At 38.6% G+C, this 22,315-nt stretch overlaps 1 protein-coding gene across 2 annotated transcripts in view; it reads left to right on the forward strand.

Moving 5' to 3' along the window:
- TNPO1 (transportin 1) overlaps nucleotides 1-22,315 on the forward strand; it is a 75,153-nt gene that overhangs the window by 20,906 nt on the left and 31,932 nt on the right. For both annotated transcript variants that reach the window (XM_063319691.1, XM_063319692.1), the window contains exons 4-7: nucleotides 1,290-1,365; nucleotides 13,542-13,691; nucleotides 18,692-18,798; nucleotides 19,921-20,054. In XM_063319691.1, coding sequence (XP_063175761.1) covers nucleotides 1,290-1,365; nucleotides 13,542-13,691; nucleotides 18,692-18,798; nucleotides 19,921-20,054 — 467 coding nt within the window. The remainder of the gene's footprint in view (nucleotides 1-1,289; nucleotides 1,366-13,541; nucleotides 13,692-18,691; nucleotides 18,799-19,920; nucleotides 20,055-22,315) is intronic.

Genomic DNA, 22,315 nt, shown 5'->3' on the forward strand with positions numbered 1-22,315 from the left:
GGGCTGTGATAAGTACGCTTTACTCTCTTATTCCGTGAAAAGAGGGCAGGCTTCTCTAGCAAAGTTACTACTTGGTGCAAGCAGCCTAAGTATCTAAAAATGAAGTTTCTGGAGTTTGTGATTGAGACACTGGCTGTTGGTCATTGGAAGGAAATGGATCCTTTAGAACTGAAAGGGACTTAACTGGGCCATCAAGTCCTAACATACATGTATTTGGCTGAGGTTTAGCTACTTTGGATGTTTAGAGATTTAGCTAAACAGAAAGTAAAGTAAATGCTTATGGAGCAAATAATCTTACATCTTTTAAAAATCAATTTTTGTTAAATGTCTTGTTTGGTTGCCATACTGATGATATCTAGTAGGTTAAGTAATTTAGAGGTGATACGGCACTGACTTGAAATATTATTGTTGAACAGAATAGCTATTAGTACCAGGGTGTGAGAACAGGATACAAGAAGAATGCCAGATCAGTGCTCTAGCCAAGCAGTGGCAGAATACTGGGAAGTGCGAGGCAGAAGTAGTGACAAATTTTGGGAAAGACAGCTATCACTGCTCTAGCCAAGCAGTGGCAGAATACTGGGAAATGTGAGGCAGAGTAGTGACAAATTTTGGGAAAGACAGCTATGTACCTTCACAGCTCTTCAGAAATATAATCATTCTTCCTGCAGTTAAGGAGCATTTTGTTGGTTTGGATTTTGGATTTTTTTTTCTTAACGAGATTGTGGATAAGTATGAACTTCTTGGTATAACTATCTGTGCATTTACAATTAAACAGGTTCTCATTGCTGAAAGCTCAGGCTGTGGCTAGTTATCCTAAAGAATTATATGTCTAAAATTAAAATGAGTAGCTTATCAAAATCATAGCTGTTGTATTTTAATGCTGAAATGCTTTTATTGTAGAGGGGGACAAAAAGATGTATTAGGGGATTGTATCTCAGTGGATTCCTTAGGTTTGGCAGGCTAGTAAGTGTACATATTGAAATCTAAAACTGTACAGAGGAAGCTTTTTTGGGGGCTTTACAGATATTTTTAAGGATCTATTAATTTCTGTGTCTGTCCCTGGATTATTATTTTTTTTTCAGATTTCCCCATAACTAAAAGCTATTGCTTCAGTAAGAAAATTACAGAAAGTGTTTTCAGATTGTTTATACTCCATATACTGTGAGCTGATAGCCACAGCTGGTTGAAGTGACACAGCAATACGTAACTCATTTAACAATCTTTGTATGCAGAAAGCTATAAATGCTGTGTGTGAAGATTCAACTTTCCTTAACAGTTTCTCTCTTTAGAAACTAGAACAACTCAATCAGTATCCAGATTTCAACAACTACCTGATTTTTGTTCTTACGAAGTTGAAGTCTGAAGGTAAGTTCTCGAGATATTGACTGTTTTATTCTACTTTTTTCTTTTGTCCTTTTATTTAATGTGTTTGGATTGCTTTCTGTTGTTTTTCTTCCTTAGTGTCCTGCTACCAGTGCTTTTTCTGCCTTCTAGTGTTTCACCTCTGGGTTTCTGGATGCTTGCTTTTTTTCCCTATGAATTAAAATTTACTTATATGTGGCCCTGTAACATTCAAAGAATCAACAAGAACATTTATCCTAACTTTTAGCTGGTGTTTTGGTTGTGACATCAGTTTACTTTGGGAGGAAGGAAACAGGAGAAAAAAGTATATTTTCATATTTGAATGCTGGAGTATATCCCAATGTTTTTTTGTGTTCCGTGTAAGAAGTCTCCTGATTATCTGTAAGGCCTTGGGGGATTATGTCAAGTTTGAGAGAGAGAGAGAGAGAGAGCAAGCTTTCAAGACCTGAATCAGCCAGGAATCTTCCTAACATCTCCTTAGATTATAGCGTAGTCTTCTTTTACCCTCTTAATGTTTAGACACATCACGTTTGGAATTGGATGAAGAGTAGGAGATGTGAACTATGGCAAAGTGGTTATATAAAGCTGTTTTATCTGAGGGGAAAAAAAAAGAAAAGGATCTGGCAGGTTGAGGGGGCAAGCAAGTTGGGGAGAAGTGGCAAGTTAACTTCTAAGAAGAGGTGTTTTGGATCTCACTGCACTGATACCTCTCATGGGTACATCAACTCTTTTGTGAGACTGCTTAGAAGCAGCTGTTGCTTCAAGAGGTGCTCTTGTCATGCATCAGTGACACTTTTAGAGTCATAATCTTTTGTTCAAAGCAGCTATATTTTAACTTTGCTTTTTTAGTTCAGGAAACTTGCAGAATATTGAGAGTGCCATAACTGAGTCTGGTGTTGGTGCTTTTCATGGTATCTTTCAAGTTCTAAATATCCCGTTACCTTGCTTGGGTAGGTCTCATGAGGGGCAACAGACAGGACTTGGTTGGATTTGCTTTGAATCGAGCCAACAACCCTCCATCATCCCTCCTCAGTCCTGCATAAGCAAAGACAAGACACTGGTTAGAACTGCTATTCAGCAGCTACAATACTCTTGCATCCTCTTTTGGACCAGTAGAGGGAAATGTGATGGACTCATTAGGTAGATAACTGTATTCAGTACAGCTGGGGAAAGCATTCTTTCCTTTCTTCTCCTGAAGAAGGTTCTGTTGACGGTCTGTCCTACAGCCTTACCAAGTTTCTTGGCTAGAGGAAAGAACTAGCATGCCTTATGCCATGGACCAAAGCATAGACATTCATACTGTTGGAAGCTGACGCTTTTGTTATGGCCATATTATCCCAGCAGAAGGAGCTATGATAACAAGCTTCCAACATCACTGACAGCTTATTCAATTAAAATTAAGGTGTTTCAATAGTGCATGAGAAAAAGAGCTTGGTTTGATAGCAGATGAGACTAACCTTTGATTTTTGGTTTTTGCCACTGTTGAAACCACTGCTGAGGAAACTGTGCTGAAGCGTACATTTAGGTTACAGCTCCTGTAACCTAATGTGGGAATTCTGTAATGGTTGGTTGAAATGCGTCGTAAATAGCTTTGTTTTGCTGTAGGGGAGGTTGTACCAAATTATATTTGGCCTGAGTTTTACACCTCTGCAGGCAAATAACGTTGCAAGCAAACAACTTTGCTTGTAAAGCTGTTTCACTGAGGCCTGCCTCTAAGATACTTAGTTAAACCTTATGTGTAGGAAATTTGCTTTGTTTTAGCACCAGAGGTATTGCTGTTCAGTTGCAAAAAGTATAACATCTTTTTCCCTCCAGTGTTAGCTCCATCAGGCTTCTGTGTCTGAATGCTTGTGACTTGCTGCTTTTCGGTCTATTGTGGTGGTTTTCTTGTTTTTGTTTTTAAATTCTATGGGCCTTGTCAAGCTGTCAAAGCTTGTTAAGCTTGGGTCTTCTTGGAAACAGGTGTTGCCCTGCTACCATTTCATCAGTGAAAATACATGGCCTGGCTTGCAGCTATGGCATATACATGTCCTAGCTTTAAGCACTTCTTTAATTTTTTCGTTTTGTCTTTTAACTAGTGTGCATGTCTAAAGATAGTGTTGTGAATCTGGACGAATGCCAATGTTACAAATATCACAGAATATAAAAAATGTCAAGGAAACAGCATTCAGTCCTGGAAGTCAGACAGTAGGCAGGTTGATGGAATAAAATATGATCCCAAGCCATTAAAGTTTGACATATAGATCTGTAGAATGTACTTCCCAGGAGGCATGGTGCTCAGATCTTCCTTAGTTGGGCGAGATGGGGTCCAGATTAACTGCAAAATATTTGAATTAAAGAAGCTTGGTTTTACTAATGTACCTGTAAATAAAAATATTACTCATATGCTCAGTTAGTGTAGCTGTACCTTCTTGGTTTGGCAGGTATAAAACCTTGCAGATAACGTTGAACTGCCCTGCCTTAGTGTTGATTTTGTGGTTGGGGTTTTTTTGTGTGTTTGGTTGTTTGGGTTTTTTTCTGGTGTCCCCTGAGCTGAGCTCAGAATCCTGTAGGCTTCTATATTCTGTTAATGAGTTGTTTTCTGGAGTGTGTGCATGCTGCTGCTGCTTCTCAGATCACTTTCTGTATTTTATGCGTGATTGACTGAAACAGTCCAGTGCCACAAGGGAGTATCAGCTTTGCCTCTGTTGTTACTTTCTTCTCTTACCTGCAGCTTCCCTTCTTTGTTCCAGGTCACGCATCTAAATCTTCTTATCTTTGTTCGCATTTTTGCTTCCTTAGTTCAAGTCTGTTCCCTTGAAGTAAAATATGAGGAAAGTATTGTCCTAACTTCAGCCTCATTGCTGTCTTGCCGGGGCCAGTCCTAGCCTCAAGTTAAGGTACACTGAGGCAGTTGTCTAACGAGGCATCTGAAGCATGAGGCAGGTCAGAGGAAGGACCTCTAGGTGTCTTCATATGGACAATTCATACTGTAAGCAGAAGTTCTAAGTTTGTTTTTTTTGGACCTTTCTGACCATAATGATAAAATTCCCAAAATTATATGTATCAAAGCCTTGCTTTGTTTATACCTTCTTTCAATAAATGTTTTTAAGATTTCTTTTTTCCCCCATCTAACATATACTGACAAAAATGGCATCCCTCTTAATCCATCTGTCGTGTCGTTTTGTAGGACAACTTTGTTAGTTCCCAGGTGTTTTCTTCATATTATTTTTAACCTGGAATTACACCATGCTGTATCTCATACAGCATCCTGAATTTTGTGAATGAGAGGTGGATCTGGCTTGTGCTAAATTATCAAAAGATAATGTCCATTGTATTCACCAAGAATACTCTCTAATGTTTGTTTAAAAAAAAAAAAAAGTCAGTAAAGTCAGTTAGGGAGCATTGGGCGTGATGACTAAGTCATAGTCCTGCCACAATGTTTTGTTGATGCAAGGTCGTATCAGCATACTGTGAGATGACATGGCCTACTTGCATCAGCAAAGACTACTGTGTTGCTTTCTGGTAACATTTCTCTGTGTAAGGAGAAACTAAATTGAGACTTTGTAATCTCTACAGACTCTTCCTGCTATGTTTCTGCATGTATCCGTTCTTTCACTCTGATTGCTCACACCTTTGAGTGAAAAAAAGGAAGCTGTTTTTATATAGGGTCAGAATTAATGTGAGGCATTCTACTTGGCCTAATGTCACCTTCATGTTAGTGGACATTTTGTATAAAAATTGCAAGAGCAGAAGTGGTGTCAAATCTTACTGCTTCTTGGGTAAGATTTGGCATACCTAATGCCTCTTGATGTGATGAAAGAAGAACGGAACTACTGATATGATATCTATTCTAGTTAAGATTCAGGCTGTCCATCCCAAAACACACAAGTCTTTTCTCAGCTATACCTCTTATCCTTCTGTCATGGTTTAACCCCAGCCAGTAACTAGGACCACACAGCCTCTCACTTGCCTTCCCCTTTCTCCCCTCCCCAGAAGGGTAGGAAGAAGAGGAGGGGAAAGAGGGGTAAAAAAGGGGTGGAGATAAAGACAGTTTAATAGAACAATAAAGGAAAAGGAAAATAACAGTAATAATAATGGTAAAAGAATATACCAATCACTCTCACTGCCCAGTAAATCGGACCTGAGCAGAGACCATTGATTCCTCTCCCAGCCAACCCCCATTTATATACTGAGCATGATGTCTGTGATACAGAATATATTTCATTGGCTGTTCCACTCTTCTGTCTATGCTGCCTCCCAACTTCTATGGGAAACTGAAAAAATTCCTTGACTAGTATAAACATCGCTTATCAACAACTACAACAATAAGCATTATTGACATTACTTTCATAACAAATCTGAAAACACAGGAACCACTAGGAAGTGAAATCAGGACGCCTTCTTAAGACAAGAGACAGAGGACATGGTTAGTTTGTGCACAGTTTCTGTGAAGTTTTGCATTTGTCTCCCTCTCCTGTGTCTGCTGGTCTCTTGGCAGGACTTAAACTAATGGGAAAATACTGAGACAAATGCATGATGGTCCTGATAGCTTTCTGCTGGCTTGTGTAGCCGTAGTTATCTATCTTGTTGCAGCTATACAAAGCCTTTTGATTCTGGTCTTGCATTGTGTTTTAGTGACTGACTTCACCCCGTCCTAATGTGGGAACTCTAATCTTTGGTCTCAACAGAGCATTATCTCAGTGAACTGGTCATGGCCTGGTGTAAGGCTATCGCAGTCAAGGATCAGAATCCTTGAGATGAACTTTAGTCTGAAGGCGAGTGAGCTGGGATCGAGAATGCTGCTTTAGTGTTGCCTTTGTCATGGGCTTTAAGGATGGTCTTTTAAGTTTATTTCCAAAATGCTTTGGATTTTTTAAACCATTTGAAGATGGAGCCGTGTCTGCAACTTTTGATCTTGTTCATGTGATGACTTAGTCACTCAGAGTACCTTGCTTTGACATGGAACATTAACATGGAAGAAGGTCCTTGATGGAAGGTACGTTGCTGGAAGTCCTCCCAGGCAGCTTTGGAGTGTTTTGGCCTGTTGACTAGCCTGGTGCATTCGTTAACTTCATCATCACTTAAATGCATTGGTTTAGGTTCTTCAAAAGTGCGAGTTACTGTAAGCATTTGGGAGGTGAGTCTTGGAATACATTTTCTCTCAAGTTGCTTGTGGAGCAAGGACAGAATTTTTCAGGCTTTCCCTTGATTCTTAAGGTTTTCAAACTTTCGATTTTGTTTGCTATGCCTTTTTCTGAAATTCAGGTAGTCTTGGGTAAGGCCTGTTTTAGCTTCACAACAAATGTGACTTTTTTTGGAGTAAGTTGGAGGTATTTAGCCAGCTATTTGAAGCCTTTCCTTAGTGTGTCTTACAAGCTGAATGTAGTTCTGAAGTGCCTCCTACCTGAAAAAATGGTGCCTCCTGCTCCTGAGGTTACATGCTGGTGTCAGATTTAGGCTGTGGTGGCTCCTAGGAAGCAACATCACCTCCTCTTTCTAGATTTTCGGAAACCACACTGGCTGTCAGGCATTAGGATGATAAAACAGTTTCAGGGCATTTGTTATGTTGCAGTGGTGGGATAAGTGCGGTTGGTTAGCTGACCACTTTCATGAAGCCAAATCTAGCCTTTAGACAAACGCCCATTACCACTTCTCATGTGCAAGTGAAAACACCTTTCCTTTAATGCCAAAAGGAAGTGTAATCCAGAAAAAAAAACCCAAATAGTTTTCAATACCACCAATAATGGAACTCACAGTATTTTTGGTCAGCTCCAGAATTGAGTGTCTTTACTGAAAGCAATCTAAAGAGCCGTATAAAAACACATCTTGATCCCACAGTTTGATGCTAATATCAATAACTGGCTAAGCATTACTACTGCTTTAGCAAAGCATTTTAAAATCCTTGCTTCTCCTTCTGTAATGACATAATTCTCACTCTTCAGAACCATGTGAAGATTTTACTCAGCCGTGCCTTCTGCTTTCAAAAAGTATTCAGGTGCAACAGTGCCATGACAGAGTTGTTAAGTACCAATAATGACTGCAGTCTGCATTTAGCTCAGTATAGGCAACTTATAACAGCTTAGCTCTGCAGCACTGGACCAGGCAACACCATTCCTTCCTAGTGAGGTTTTTGCTTCATCTGAAGTGGCACACACTGGCTATTCAAGCAAGTACAGTTTCAATAGTAAAAGTTTTTATTTTGGTAATTCCAAGGAAAAAGCATTTACATAACTTCAAGGGATGGATGTTCTTCTTCAAATCAGTAGATATACTGATGATCTGAGGTGTAATTCCCTCCCCAAAGAAAGGCTGATGAAGTCATAGATAGAAATTGAAGAGATTGGAGGTGAATTTCAAATGACAAGGAAGACCAGCATGGTGACACTTCAAAGCTTCTTAGATATAGTCTCATTTTCACTGGTACTCTGAGTAGCAGAGGATCAGTCACTTTGTTCCTAGGAAGAATTCTTGTGTACTCAAATACTAGAAAAAAATTAAGTTTCTAAAGCAATAATAATAAAAGATGAAATTGTATGAAGGCATATTGAACTAAAAGCAGGTCCATGGTCTTTATTTTATTATTGTAGCTAAATGCACAGCTACTTAGGAAGAACACCTCCACTAGTGCCAAAACTCCATTCTGCAATTCACAGGGTGGAAATGAATATTGCTAATTGAAAATCTGATTATAGTGTCCATAAAAGTCTGCAAGAATGGAAAAAAAATAATATAGGAAACACACTTGAGTGCAGGGTTAGGAAATAAAAGTGAGAAGGTTCTGTCTTGAATAATTGGGCATTATAGGGGAAGGGTATACTAGCAAGGAAGGGCATTAGAGAAACAAAGTAGTCCGGCTTTAAAACAAGACCTATACAACTTCCCGTTAAGCTATACCTACAGGATATAGACAGAAGGAGAAGCAGTCAAAACTTAATGCACAGCACCCTATACAATGCCAGTGTTGGTGAGTGTCCTGTATTTTGTGCTTCCAGGTACTCAGCAGTTTGAACGGTATTCTGAATTACTCAGTTTAGTAACCCAGACTCATTTTACTCAGCCAATTAATCCTTGCGTTCCAACAACTAATCATATGACAGATTGTCCTGTTTTAATATATAAGATTCACTTTTTATATATTCAGAGAGTGACAAAACGTTTATTCATCTGACCAAGTCATTTCTTCAGATAGATTAATGACCCTAAATCCTAATTAATTTGTTGCCAAATGCTGTCTAAGCAACTTCCATTGGGAAGCTCATCACTTCTTTCCGTATGTGATTGACTTAGTGCAAAGGTACTTCCACCCCCTCCCCCTCAACAAATAAACACCAAAGAGAGATGACATTACTTTTTAGGTGTTCTCAAACTGCAACAGTACACTGCTTTTGTTACATACTTCGTGATATTGTAGTGAATCATACTCTTATCACACCAAATCTCCATTTCTTATTAAGGATTATTTTGATCTTGATAGAATTCTAGCACTGTAGGATCTAACTGCAGGATCAGGAGTGGTACATAAAATGGCATTAGAGAGGAAAAGTGCTGAGACAAGTTTGTGGGGACATGATACAGAAACTAAAAGTAGGAGTGAAACCAGAGGATTAGTTCTTTAATTTTTTTTGTGTTTTTGCAAGCCTGTAGGGATGTACAAATTTTGCCATTGTGATTGACCTTTGGTCGTTGTCAGTTAAATGCAGAAACCAACAAGCTAATTGTTGGTCAGCAATTCAACACCCTTCCCATATTGTCCACAGCTTGATTTTATTTACAACATCATCTTCAGAAGCATAGCTGTTTCTACTTATTATTCATTGAATATGCACCACTGAGCATCAGTGGAACATTTCTAGTTCTGTTTTGGTGTCTTACAGACCTTCCAAAGCTTAGGCAGTTGTGTGTGTCAAATTATTTTCCATGACTCACATGAGTCAATTGAGCACTGATTAATTTCAGACCAGCCCTACATTTCAAGGTCATTTATGTATTCAGGTACACTGAATGTTTTGAAATACTGTCAGTCCTACTTCTGACATGATAGTAAACCATACTAGTTTAAGCTAAAAGCCTTATACTTAAGGTTACTTAGAAGTCCAGCATCAAAAAAAAAAAAAACCCAGTAGGATCTCTTTCTGCTAGGAAGCTCATGAGGTGTCTCTGTACAGTATTCTTATACATTAGGACAGAAGAAATAATTTGTTTTCTGCTTCCCATATAACAGTGCTCTGGTGGAATCCTTATCTTTTTGGTTTTAGCTCTTTTTAAGAGACAGCCAGTTTCTCATTAATGGGTTAGAAATCTTTGTGTGCAACAGTGACACTAGTCGTGATTTTTATCACATCTTGTATTTGTACATATTAAATCCATATTACTAGTTAAAACACACAGAATGACAGCTTATTTCTGGAAAAGGCTTAACAGCTTTAAGACTGAATTCGACAGAGCAGTTTTGCTTTAGAAAAAGTCTCACCCTAACATTTAAAGCTGCCAATATCACAGGAGTAATTGCGCAAAATATAGGCATGCTCATAATTGTTGTATCACAGTCTGTGAATGAATAAATGCTACCCACATTCCAGTTGCTTAGTTCTTTTAGCAATCTAGAGACTTACGTTCTCAGGAAGAGAGGACGAAACGGCACAGTGAAACAAATGCTTATCTGGACTTGCAGGTCTTCTGAGCTACAAAAACCTTGTTGCTTTCACATAGGTACCCAGTGTCAAACAAACCCTCTTTAAAGGAAATATGGCTGTTTGAGGACACACTCTATTTCTTCAAAGCACTGCAGTAGCCCTAAAATAATTGATATCTTTGTAGGGTGCATATGTGTCCATTTGCTCTGTCTGTAAGCCGTTGAAATCTGGAACAGGTATTAGAGTCTTGCAACAGAATTGGAAATTTACTGAGAACCAAATGATGATTATGTGATATGGTTTTATTACAAAGTGAGGCAACGTGAGAGGGTAATCTTCCACTGATGAACTGATTTGGCACCAAAGATGATATAAAATGCCAGAGGTCTGCTTTACTTTCCTTCTTTTTCTTGTACTATATGTTCTTGTCAAGTCTCTATACTTCCAGGTTGACTGAGATAGGAGGAGGCAAGACTGTGATCTTTTGTGATGGCTGAAGCATATGGCTGACAGAACTTATCACAGAATCTATGAAGACTAAAAAGTGTCTTACTCAGCTCTTAGGCCATCTGCCTGTAATATTGGTGTTACAGCAAGAACTCCATCCAGACGTATATTACTGTCTTCTGACAGTGTGGCTGTTAAGTTGTTCAACACCCTGGATTCCATAAATATCCTTGTGCAGTCATATCAGAAATATTTTTTTTTCTCAAACTAAGTTTTTGACTATGGTGTGGTTCATTTGTGTTCTTGGTTTGGTTTTTAAATGGTTTGGTTTTTTAAATGCCTCAGTATCAGATTCTAGCTCAAGTGATTGGTGTTTGTTTAGCACTAAGTCCATCTTTGTGATTTCTGCTTGTCACCTCTCAGTATGGTGATAACTGGTTTTCCTTTTTTGTTTTTAATCTTCTTTTTCTCTCTTCATGAATTCTTTTTCTTTTGTCAGAGATGCAACTTTCACTATGAAATCCCATGGAACCTTTGTTGCAGATCTGTGGGATAAAACACTTACTATGAAGAATAGCTTTTCTGTTATCTTGGCTGAAGGAATGGATTTAAGATATTTCATGCTGCTGCATACCATAGGATAGTTCATGAGAAAAAAATCATGCTGAATTGTCACCTTAATGTGACCTTGATTTTTATCTAAACCCCCTGGCTAATTTCTGACACAAAGGAACTTAATAGTTTCTGTATCTCTGCTTGGTTAAATTGAAGCTGTTGCCTTGTCCCATTTGTAATTGTAGCCAGGCATTCTAAAGGATTAGTGTTTTTCCTTAATGCACTGTTTAGTATTTTCATGCTGGAGTTTATATTAATAGTGGCGAATGTACCATATTCCAGTCAGACTTTGGTTGGCACTCTGACTTCTTTCACCCCAAGAAGGCACTGCAGGCTGATACAGAATGAGTAACTGTTATATTCTGTGTCTGACTGTGGCTGCTGAGAATGATGGTTTATTGTGGCTTGCAAGGGTTTTAAATCATGTGGAAATTAAAGGAAGACTCCTTTGGCTTCCTTCCTCACCAGGCACAACTTTAAATCTCAGTCATTTATGGAGGACTGGATTTCATGAACCTATGAATGGGTTACAGTTATGTAAAGCAATCAGAGTTTGACATACTATATTTGTGTAAAGGTTGATGCAGAGATTTTACTTTTAATTGAGAGAGTATTTCAGAGAAACCTGAGACTGATCAAGAGTTCAAGTGAGACATCCTCTCTTCAGGTCATTCTCCACCTGATCTTTATTAATGATATCTTTAAAACTTTTAACAAAATTACAAAATTACTTGATTTGACTTGCCAAGTAATAGTAAGACTTGTCATATCTCACAACCAAGTTCTGTGGTTGAGAAAAGTTTGTCCACTCATCCAGCCTTTAATATTTTTATTTAAAATAGCAAGTGCTTTCTTCCCTTCTCTTCCGTTCTCCCAGAAAAGCTGTTGGCCCTTGAAATGGAGTGCTGTGCCAGTGAAATGACTTTTATTTTTATATTGTTTAGAAGTTGATGGGTATTTAAAACCTATAGTGTAGGTAAAGTTATAGAATTGTTTCAAATACGAACGCATAGGGTGGCTTCCTGTTTATAAAGTTACTGAATTCTGTGTAAAGGATAATTTTGTTTGTAAAACAATCCATTTATACTTATGGAGCATGAAAAATAATGCTTCTTTAGGAGAACTGAAATATGAACATGAACCCAAGATTTAAAAGTATATGATGGCACTCTGGTTTTGGTGCTCAAAATCAGTTGATTAAAATTAATTTTAGTTGCTGATTAGCCAAACAAAACCCCACTATTCTGAAAAGTGCTCTTTTTGTTCTAATTAGCACAGATCACAATAGAAAGTGTCTTTAATGTCTGTCAGTTAGACATCACAGGTGTACTGAAATTCTGGGTGTTGTAATGCAGTAACTTCAGTTTGAAAATACTTTATAACTGAAGGTTGTATCTCTTATTCTGCGTACCCTTATTTCTCATGGGAAGTTAATAGTTTTGAAGGCCTGGAATAGATCCATGTGTAAACTAATTCTTGCCCCAAGGAACTTGGAACATCCTTATTTTTTGCCCAAGTCAGGGCTTCATACGAAAACAATTCAAACAAGTGGCTAATATGCTAATTAAAATTAGTTTCTTATGCTGATCAGGGTTGCTGTAAACTGTAAATTTAAATTTTCTTATACTATAAACTAGTCCTTTCTGTGTAGACTCCAGGTCTCACTTTCAGCATATTTCAGAAGTAATACCAAGTTACTCGTGCTTTTGGTTGAAGAACCAAACATGAGTCTGCTTGAATACAAATGAAGAAACTATGGTGTTCTTTTTCCATTCCTCCTCTTGTCCCCGGAATTTAGATAAATTTGCAGGCAAAAAGAGCTCAGTGAAGAAAACTCAAAACTGTTGCCTAAATTTAAACTTTTACTCAGTTCAGGTCACACTTTTTCTTATGGTTCACACTATGTAACGCTTAACCCGTTAACGTTGTTTAAAGACTTTTTTTTTTCCTCCCTCTAATTTTTAATGTGATAGATCAATAGAACAGCTGGTATCTGAAGGGATTACAATACCTTATTTTGTAGAAAAATTGAACACTGTATTTCTGTGGGAGTAAGGGGTGGAGGATTTACTGCATAGTCTCTACATAATTTCTGTATCTTGCTACGGTGAAAGCAGGTTTGTCATCAGTTTCTTACAGTATCAGTGTTGCAGCAAGCCAGTCAGTATGGCCAGAATGTCGGAATATCTTTGGCCGATGAATTTTTTTCCTGAGTCTCCTATACGGTGTGACTTGAGATCTTTTCCTTGCCTATACCTCTATACAAAACTTTCTCTTAAAATGTAGAATTTGCAATACTGATATTCTAATTTTGAATAAATAGAAATAGTGAACTCTGAACATGAAAAGCTTTGCTGCATGACGTGGTAGATGTAGTAGGAAAGAGAAATAAAGAAAAAAAGATTACTATCTCTGTATCAGCTTTGCTGTTCTTGTGTTATGGAAATCTGCTTTATTCCTATGAGCTGATTGAAGGCTGACTGTAGTTATTTTCTGTTACAGATGAACCGACACGTTCCTTGAGTGGTCTCATCTTGAAGAATAATGTAAAAGCACATTTTCACAACTTTCCCAATGGGGTAACTGACTTCATTAAAAGTGAATGTCTGAACAACATTGGTGATTCCTCCCCCTTAATTAGAGCTACTGTAGGTAAGTTTGCTCTTATTGCTGTCTGCTGCATACTGAAAATGTTATTGATATGAGTAAGAGCTGCACTAGTGACATAAAAAGTTATTAAACTCCTAAAACTGCTTCTGATAATTGTCACAACTTCACCGTCTTTTAATGATGATATTTATATTTAGTGTGAATATATGAAAGTCACATTTACTTTTGCTTCCTATTCTCTTAGAACTGATTTAGCAATTTACTTCATATCTCTTGAAATGTAACTGAATATAAGTTTATTTGAATCAACTAAAATTGAGCATGCTGCCAATTTCTATCCCTAAAAACAGAAACAAGGTAAAGGTCTGACTTCAGAACTATTTCCGTACTCTGCTTGCATCAGTGAAAAACTTCTGTTAGCTAATTTCCTGTACCCCGCCCCCCACATGCACACATATGCACATCCCTTCAGGGAATCATCATGCCATACATAACACATTCACATAATGAGTTTCTGTTTTCAAATACCTTCTGTCAGAAAACAGTAGATAAAGTGTGGTGTACAGAACATCATAGAATCATAGAGTGGTTTGGCTTGGAAGGAACCTTAAAGATCATCTAGTTCCAGTGGGAAGTTTTTTTGTTACATGGATTTCTGATTTTGTGGATATTTTGTTTTAGCACACCTCTTCAATAAAATGTGCAGATTTGCATTATTTTTACTTATTTCTAGGTAAAGCTGCTTTTCTGACTGCTCTTTGAGGATAGGATTTTGTCCAATTACTACAATCACTGCAGTAATTTTCCTTGTCCACCCAAAAAACTAGAAAAAAGTAAAATAAATATATATTGGAGTACAACAGAGAAAATGGGGGTAGGTGTCAGTTCAGAAAGAAATTCAGCTTCTATCAGCTGACTCCTCTTATGAAATAACCTACCAGTTACTGCACCTTTAGAATCCCTTGCTTTTCATAGAGGATTCCTTCTCCAGACATCTGGGTTATGGACTATGGATGAGAGAAAAATGCTCATCTCGGCTTTTTTCTGCTGTCACTTTTGAAGCTGCTTTACTATGAATTTTATTAGTATCCCATTTTCTTAATGACAGTAGAAACCAGTCTTTGAGTGGCAGGTGTTTAGGGATTTCAGGTTGTAGAAGAGTCCTGCTTGCTTGTTTGTTCAGGGGAGTTGTCAGTGGAATACAATGGAGCTGACTAAAGAATATATTCCAGCTCCGTTTAGATTGCTGTCTTAGGGTTGTTTGGTGCTGGTGGTTTATGTGGTGGGCTTTTTGGCGTGGTGGGGGTGATGTGGGGGAGTTGTTTGTTTTCAAGCTGTGATTCTTTAATTTCTCCTAGTATGAAGTGTTTGTGGATTAGTAGCTCAATTACTGTTCAGCTTTAAGGGATCCTTGCCAGGATTATTCAAGCATGTATGAACTCTGAAGATGAGTAGCAACTGATGAACTGTATGCTTGCGTAAGAGTTGCTATTTAGTGCATGTTTTGCATTTGAAGTAAATAAATGTTGGATCTTTGTAGCCTTCTGTCATATAGTGATGTTGGTCTAGTACCCACAGTCTTTTGGTGCTAGTTAGGTATAAATATATTACTACCTATCTAGGCTGCCTTGTTAGCATGTGAGTTGGCACATGCTACTTAAAGCTGCTCTTTGAGATGTGTATGGGTTTTGCAGTTCAAGCACTGTCAATTTAATGAGCCAATTGTAAATAAGATCTCTGGAATTCTGAGAGGAAGATAGCAAGTACATGAAAATAGCATTAGAGAAGATTTAATGTAGCAGTCACTCTCGTTTGTGGTCTCTACCATCTAGTGCTAACCAGACAAAAGCTATTACCTTTTGGCCAAGATGGATGCAAGCTGATTAATCCCATCCTCAGAAGTTGCCTCACTTGGAGAATGAGCATGGCAATAGAGTCAGTTTTAGAACTGTGACTTGAGACCAAATGGTAGCTATATGTTGTTGTATCCTTACTTAGCTTTTCACTATTTTAATCCCCAAATGAGTAACAGTGTGGAACTTCTCTGTGCCGTGTGGTACAGGTTTTTAAACCCCATGTGCTAATGTTGAAGTAAGGATTCAAGTTCAAAAAAGGTGGCTGCATATGTTGAGAACCTACAGACTTAGTAGGAAGTAAATGCATCTATTTAGGAAGTGTCTAACTGTTCTTAAAACTTTCTGGGGATTCTAGTCTGGGCAGGACCTTAGTGTAGCTCCTGCTTAAAAGCAAGCAAGGGAAGTAGTTTTGAGTGTTTAAGAGTAGTGGCAGGACTGGAGAGCTTCATTGCAGAAAGAAAGCAAAAGCTAATGATTGCCCAATGAGGGAGAATTTTGTGATGAAGTTCAGCTTTTTAGAATTAAGGAGTTCAGAAATCAACTTTAGAATCTACAGAGGCAAAACACCATTACAAAAACGCCAAACTTCCCCTTGTCCTGTTATTGGCATAAAGCATTGCTGCTTTTTCTTTATGTTCATTTTTTTTTTTAATCATAGAATTGGTGCTATAAACTGGGGTTGCATGTAATTGAAACAGTGACATAAAAGATGCCGTCAGGACAATTACGCTTATGTGCTTAACAATTTCTGACATCCCTCTGGAGTTTGTTCTCTCCTGTGTTTACTGCTCAATTAGCCCAGCTGATATGTTTGCTAGATTTCACATTTGTCAAGTGAAATTTCAACAGATGCTGTAATACTGTTTTGAAGTTCATTACAAATCAAAGATCATCTATGAAGACTTTCAGATTTCTAACCTTGCAGCTCAGTATCTTGGTCAGAAGGAAGGGCTTCTTTCAGCTGTCAGCTCTATCCCAAACCTGTCAAAAAGCTGCAAGCTACTGCATTGATTATTTCTTTACTTTGGTTATTCTTCTCATGTCCATGCTTCTGTGTCTGAACTGTTGCAGAGAAAGCCATGAAGGCTAGTCCCTTGTGTCTTCTGTTCCCTGCTGGCCAAATAAAACAGCAGGTGGGCGGGAAAAAATTCACATTTGAAAGAAGATGAAGCTCATTAGAAGCCCATGAAGATTCCTTTTTAACATGAACATAAGTGCATAAAACTTAATTTTATGTGGCTGTTTCCTCATTGTTCTTAAAAAACCTTTTGCTTCAAATGCTATAGCTGTTGCCTCTCTGAGTTCCTAATAGCCTGATTTTTACTTTTTTTTTGTCCCCACCAAAGTGTTTCTCTATCATTTCAAAAACACTAGCAGAGTGTTAAATGGCTTCTTCGCAGACCCATACAGAAAGTTCATAGTGACACATGTGGTCTGAACTGCATACATCTCTGCTGCAAGGGTCAGTGGCCTCATAGGCCACTTCTTGCTTATGCATCTGGAAGTATTTCCTCCTAGGTTATCCCGTTGCTGTCTGGGATAAGCGTTTTGGAAGAACACTTAAAGTAGTTTTCAAATAGTTTTTCCTTCAGCTGTGAAAGCTTGCACAATATTACAAGTATAGCCAGACCATTTGTCATCCTCTGAAACCACATCTAGGCCCTTGAAAAGATATTCACTGAATTCATTTCCAAAACTACCTACCCCTTTGAGACTTACAGTATAACTTGTCACATGTTAGTCCAGAGGAGTTCCAGGAATTTCATTCTTATTTTTTGTTTCTGAACCCATGTTCAGTCTACAAACAAACCTGTGCTAGATCTAAGTTAGGGAAACAATTTGGCAATTTAAGTATTTTGACTAGGAGGCAAGAAAATAAATTTATTTTGTTCTTTTTGTGAAGTTCAGTTCAATTAAAAAAAATTGGATCATTAAGATCCAACAACAGTAAAATAAGTATTTTCTATTAATGCATCTGATATTCTTTGCAGGACCATAATATTCAGGAAAAATGCAGTCTTTAAGACTCCATAGATCTCCGTAGGCTTTTGGGAATCTTTTCTATTCAGTTGCAGTTATGAAGAGAACTGGATACAAACTACTTCTGGAGCTGTAAAATTGTGTTTTACCTCTGTCTTCATTTTTGCCCTTTGTCTTTGTGGGTTCTCCAGCCTATTGCATCAAAGGAAACATGATGCAAAATATATTTTAGTTACTGTGTGTCTTGTTCAGAATGTCCTTTGCTCTGTAATGTTGTCCTGTATACTTGTGTATTTAACAAGAACTTTAACATTTTATTGCAAAGAAAAATGATATATTGTGATTAGCTCAATGAAAAAGCTTAGGAAAAGCTTTTTTCATCACTCGTCACTTGGGAGATTACTAGTTGTAGTAGTATCAAGTTCTTCTGTGTTCATATTCATTAGAAGTAACTGTCAGTAGCATAACATTATGCTACCTGTTTCATTTTGTCTTGAGGCAAAATGGACTTCTACAGTCAGTCCTAGTTTATAAGCAGCCTTCCCTGTTCCTGTCACCTAATTAGCTTTCTCTGGGATTTCTGTATGTGCTGGAAACAGAATTAGTGACTCTTTGGGCTGACCTATCTGTTTGCTGGATCTCAATCAGCCAACCCCTACAGCTGATCACTGGATGACCTGCCATAGTGTGTAAGCTCTTAGTAGGTATCTTGGTCTTAGAATGTGTCCTTAATGTTTTGTGTAAACACAGTAAAGTTGTGAACACATAACTTACCACTGGGTTGTAAGTTTATTGTGACTCGCACATTCATGCTTTCGTATCATAATAAGAAAGAGGTGACTTGAAGTGGATATTCTATATTTACTGGAGGTCAAAATTTGTACAGTGTTTAGTAAACTTAGAGCCAAAGCTGCCCTGCAGTGTTTGGGCATGATTATTTCCTTAACTGGAATTACTTTGTGCATGATTTCTCATGACTGAGCCCATCGTGGTAGCAGGAAGGAACAACTCACCTTTGCATTTCAAAGCCCTTCAAATACCATTTGCAATTAAATGTACTTCCTCTTTTTATGCTTGCCAGTTCTTAACAAAACAAGAACTTTCTTAACTCCTTAGATATTTGAGAGGAGAAAAATGAGAAAAATTGACATGAAACATGTGAAGGTATGTGAGATCTCATTTCCTTCATCATTCTGATTCCTTTAGGCATTCTGATAACAACCATTGCCTCAAAAGGGGAATTACAGAATTGGCCTGAACTCTTACCAAAGCTTTGCAGCCTGTTGGATTCTGAAGATTACAATACCTGTGAGGTAAGGAGACTTAGAGAAAATAGACGATTATCATCTGAATTTTATTATTTTCTCTCTCTTCATAGATGTTATGTATATGTATAGTAGTGTTTGTGTGTATACATGCACATATATTCTCCTCAGAGAATTGTGGCTCAAATTTGAAACTTTTTCTTCTCCCTTCGTTCCATGTTCTTACTGCTCATTCAAACAAATTCATTTTCTTTGCATAAAAGTGGAATAAGACTGCAGATGGGTATTCATAGCATCTCAGCTGAGAAGTGTCCTGAAGTTACCACTCCTTGATGTCTAATCTTTTAAGCATCATCAAGTTGACCTTGAATTTTCTCTTACTTAAAAGTATTGTTTGTTCTTCTTGTAATTTAATTTGGAAAAGTGATCTGTCATTGCTATATCACGGTGAAATCAAGTGTTTTGTTCAGTGTGTATGAAGGAAAATAAATAAATACCAACATAACTGTTTTAAATTATTAGGAGAAAAAAAGCCTTGTCTGATTTTAAAAAAATAAAAATCTGGGATCACACAACTTTAATTAATTGATACTGTCTTAATTAAAGTGTGTGAAGCATTTTGTATAAAATAATCCTCAGAGATAGCATAATGGTCCAAGATGCCATGCTGTTATGTAGTCTTTTAGTGCTGCTTTCTCAAGAAAAAGAAAAAAAACACTAGAAAGCCAAACTGACCAACATATCCAGACTTCTGTTTTGCCCCATAAGAAACCATGAAAGGAAATACAATTATATATGTAATTAAATTGGATACTTCTGCACCTGGACGTTTATTTCTCAAATAAGAATTAGCTTTGAAGCATTTTTAAAAATATGATTGAATAGATGAGCATTGAATGCTAAAATTGAAATTACCACTTATCTGTTACTCACTCACCCAGCTTGAGACATATACTCACTCACCCATACTTTACAGATGCCAGTATAAAGTGCTTAAATAAAAAGCCTTTAAGGATGTTTCAGTTTAACTCCATATCTAGTTAGCTGCATTTACTGTGTTAGTTAACTACATTTACTGTCTTGTGCTGAAATTACCTGTTCTGTACAAAACCTGAAATTTTGCTTTCTTCAGACTATGAAAGAGGAGATTATTTTTTTTTTTTTAAATAGGGTGCTTTTGGCGCTCTTCAGAAGATATGTGAAGATTCTGCTGAAATTTTAGATAGTGATGTGTTGGACCGACCACTCAATATCATGATACCTAAGTTCTTGCAGTTCTTCAAGCACAGCAGTCCAAAAATAAGGTAGGTTTAGGTATCGTACTACAGTTACCTGTTAAAATTTTATTTACCTGAGCAGCAAGGTTGCTATTTTGTAGATCTGTTTAAAACATGCTTAGGTTTTTTTAAATGATTCTGCAGAGATCCACAGAGGTTCCGTGCATCAGTAATTTCCATGTTTATCTGCTTAATTAATACAACAGTCTCACCTCTTTATACATATCCAAATGTACAATCAGCCTATGATTTTGAAAATCAAACAGCTCGAGTTTTTGCTTATTAATATTAAAAAAAATCAATGCTGTGGTTAGAACTTAATATTCTGATTAGACAGAACAATTTTGCATTCATTTTATAATGACTTCAGCAACAGGAGAGTCAAAATTCATTTGCTGAAAATAGTTTCTGCCTTCTTGCACAAACATATTTCTGCTTTAACTGCACCAAAACTTAGAAGGCTTTCACATGAAGCACATTAAATCCGGTCATAACCTTTTCACTGTAGAACTGTATTAATTTCTCCAAAGTAATAGAAATATAGAAGAAAAGTCCCAGAATTAAATTGTTATTGCTAATATTAATCATAGAATCATAGAATCATAGGGTTGGAAGGGACCTCTGGAGATCATCTAGTCCAACCCCCCTGCCAGAGCAGGGTCACCTAGAGCAGGTTACACAGGAACACGTCCAGGTGGGTTTTGAATATCTCCAGAGACGGAGACTCCACCACCTCTCTGGGCAGCCTGTTCCAGTGCTCTGCCACCCTCAGGGTAAAGAAGTTCCTCCTCATGTTTAGGTGGAACTTCCTATGTTCCAGTTTGTGCCCATTGCCTCTTGTCCTGTCCCCGGGCACCACTGAAAAGAGCCTCGCCCCATCGTCCTGACACCCACCCTTTAAGTATTTATAAGCGTTGATAAGGTCACCCCTCAGACGTCTTTTTTCCAGACTGAAGAGACCCAAATCCCTCAGCCTTTCCTCATAAGAGAGGTGTTCCAGTCCCCTAATCATCTTGGTAGCCCTCCGCTGCACCCTTTCCAGCAGTTCCCCGTCCCTCTTGAACCGGGGAGCCCAGAACTGGACACAGTACTCCAGGTGCGGCCTCACCAAGGCAGAGTAGAGGGGGAGGATGACCTCCCTTGACCTGCTGGCCACGCTCTTCTTGATGCACCCCAGGATGCCATTGGCCTTCTTGGCCACAAGGGCACATTGCTGACTCATGGTCATCCTGTTGTCCACCAGGACTCCCAGGTCTCTTTCCGCAGAGCTGCTCTCCAGCAGGTCAGCACCCAACCTGTACTGGTGCATGGGGTTGTTCCTCCCCAGGTGCAGCACCCTACACTTGCCCTTGTTGAACTTCATAAGGTTTCTCTCTGCCCAGATCTCCAACCTGTCCAGGTCTCTCTGTATGGCGGCACAGCCTTCCGGTGTGTCAGCCAGCCCACCGAGCTTGGTGTCATCAGCAAACTTGCTGAGGGTGCACTCTATCCCCTCATCCAGGTCATTGATGAATATGTTGAACAGGACTGGACCCAGTACTGACCCCTGGGGAACACCACTCGTCACTGGTCTCCAACTAGACTCTGTGCCCCTAATCACAACCCTCTGAGCTCTATCTTTCAACCAGTTTTCTATCCACCCCACTGTCCATTCATCTAACCCACACTTCCTAAGCTTCCCTATGAGGATGCTGTGGGAGACCGTGTCAAACGCCTTGCTTAAGTCAAGGTAGACCACATCTACCGCCCTCCCCTCATCTATCCATCTAGTCATGCCATCGTAGAAGGCTATCAGGTTAGTCAGACATGATTTCCCCTTGGTGAATCCATGCTGAGTACTTCTGATAGCTTTCCTTTCCTCCATGTGCCTTGAGATGACACCCAGAACGAGCTGTTCCATCATCTTTCCAGGGATGGAGGTGAGGCTGACCGGCCTGTAGTTCCCCGGCTCCTCCTTCTTGTCTTTCTTGAAGACTGGAGTGACATTGGCTTTCCTCCAGTCCTCAGGCACCTCGCCTGTTCTCCAGGACTTTTCAAAGATGATGGAGAGCGGCCCAGCAATGACTTCTGCCAGCTCCCTCAGCACTCTCGGGTGCATCCCATCAGGGCCCATGGACTTGTGAATATCTAGATGATCTAATTGGTCCCTCACTCGCTCCTCCTCAACCCAAGGGAAGTCGTCTTCTTTCCCTGTTACTTTATTCAATGCCTGGGACTCCTGAGGGCTGGGCCGAGCAGAAAAGACCGAAGCAAAGAAGGCATTCAGTAACTCTGCCTTCTCCACATCC

The sequence above is a fragment of the Chroicocephalus ridibundus genome, chromosome Z (assembly GCF_963924245.1).
Source record: "Chroicocephalus ridibundus chromosome Z, bChrRid1.1, whole genome shotgun sequence".
Lineage (NCBI taxonomy): Eukaryota > Metazoa > Chordata > Aves > Charadriiformes > Laridae > Chroicocephalus > Chroicocephalus ridibundus.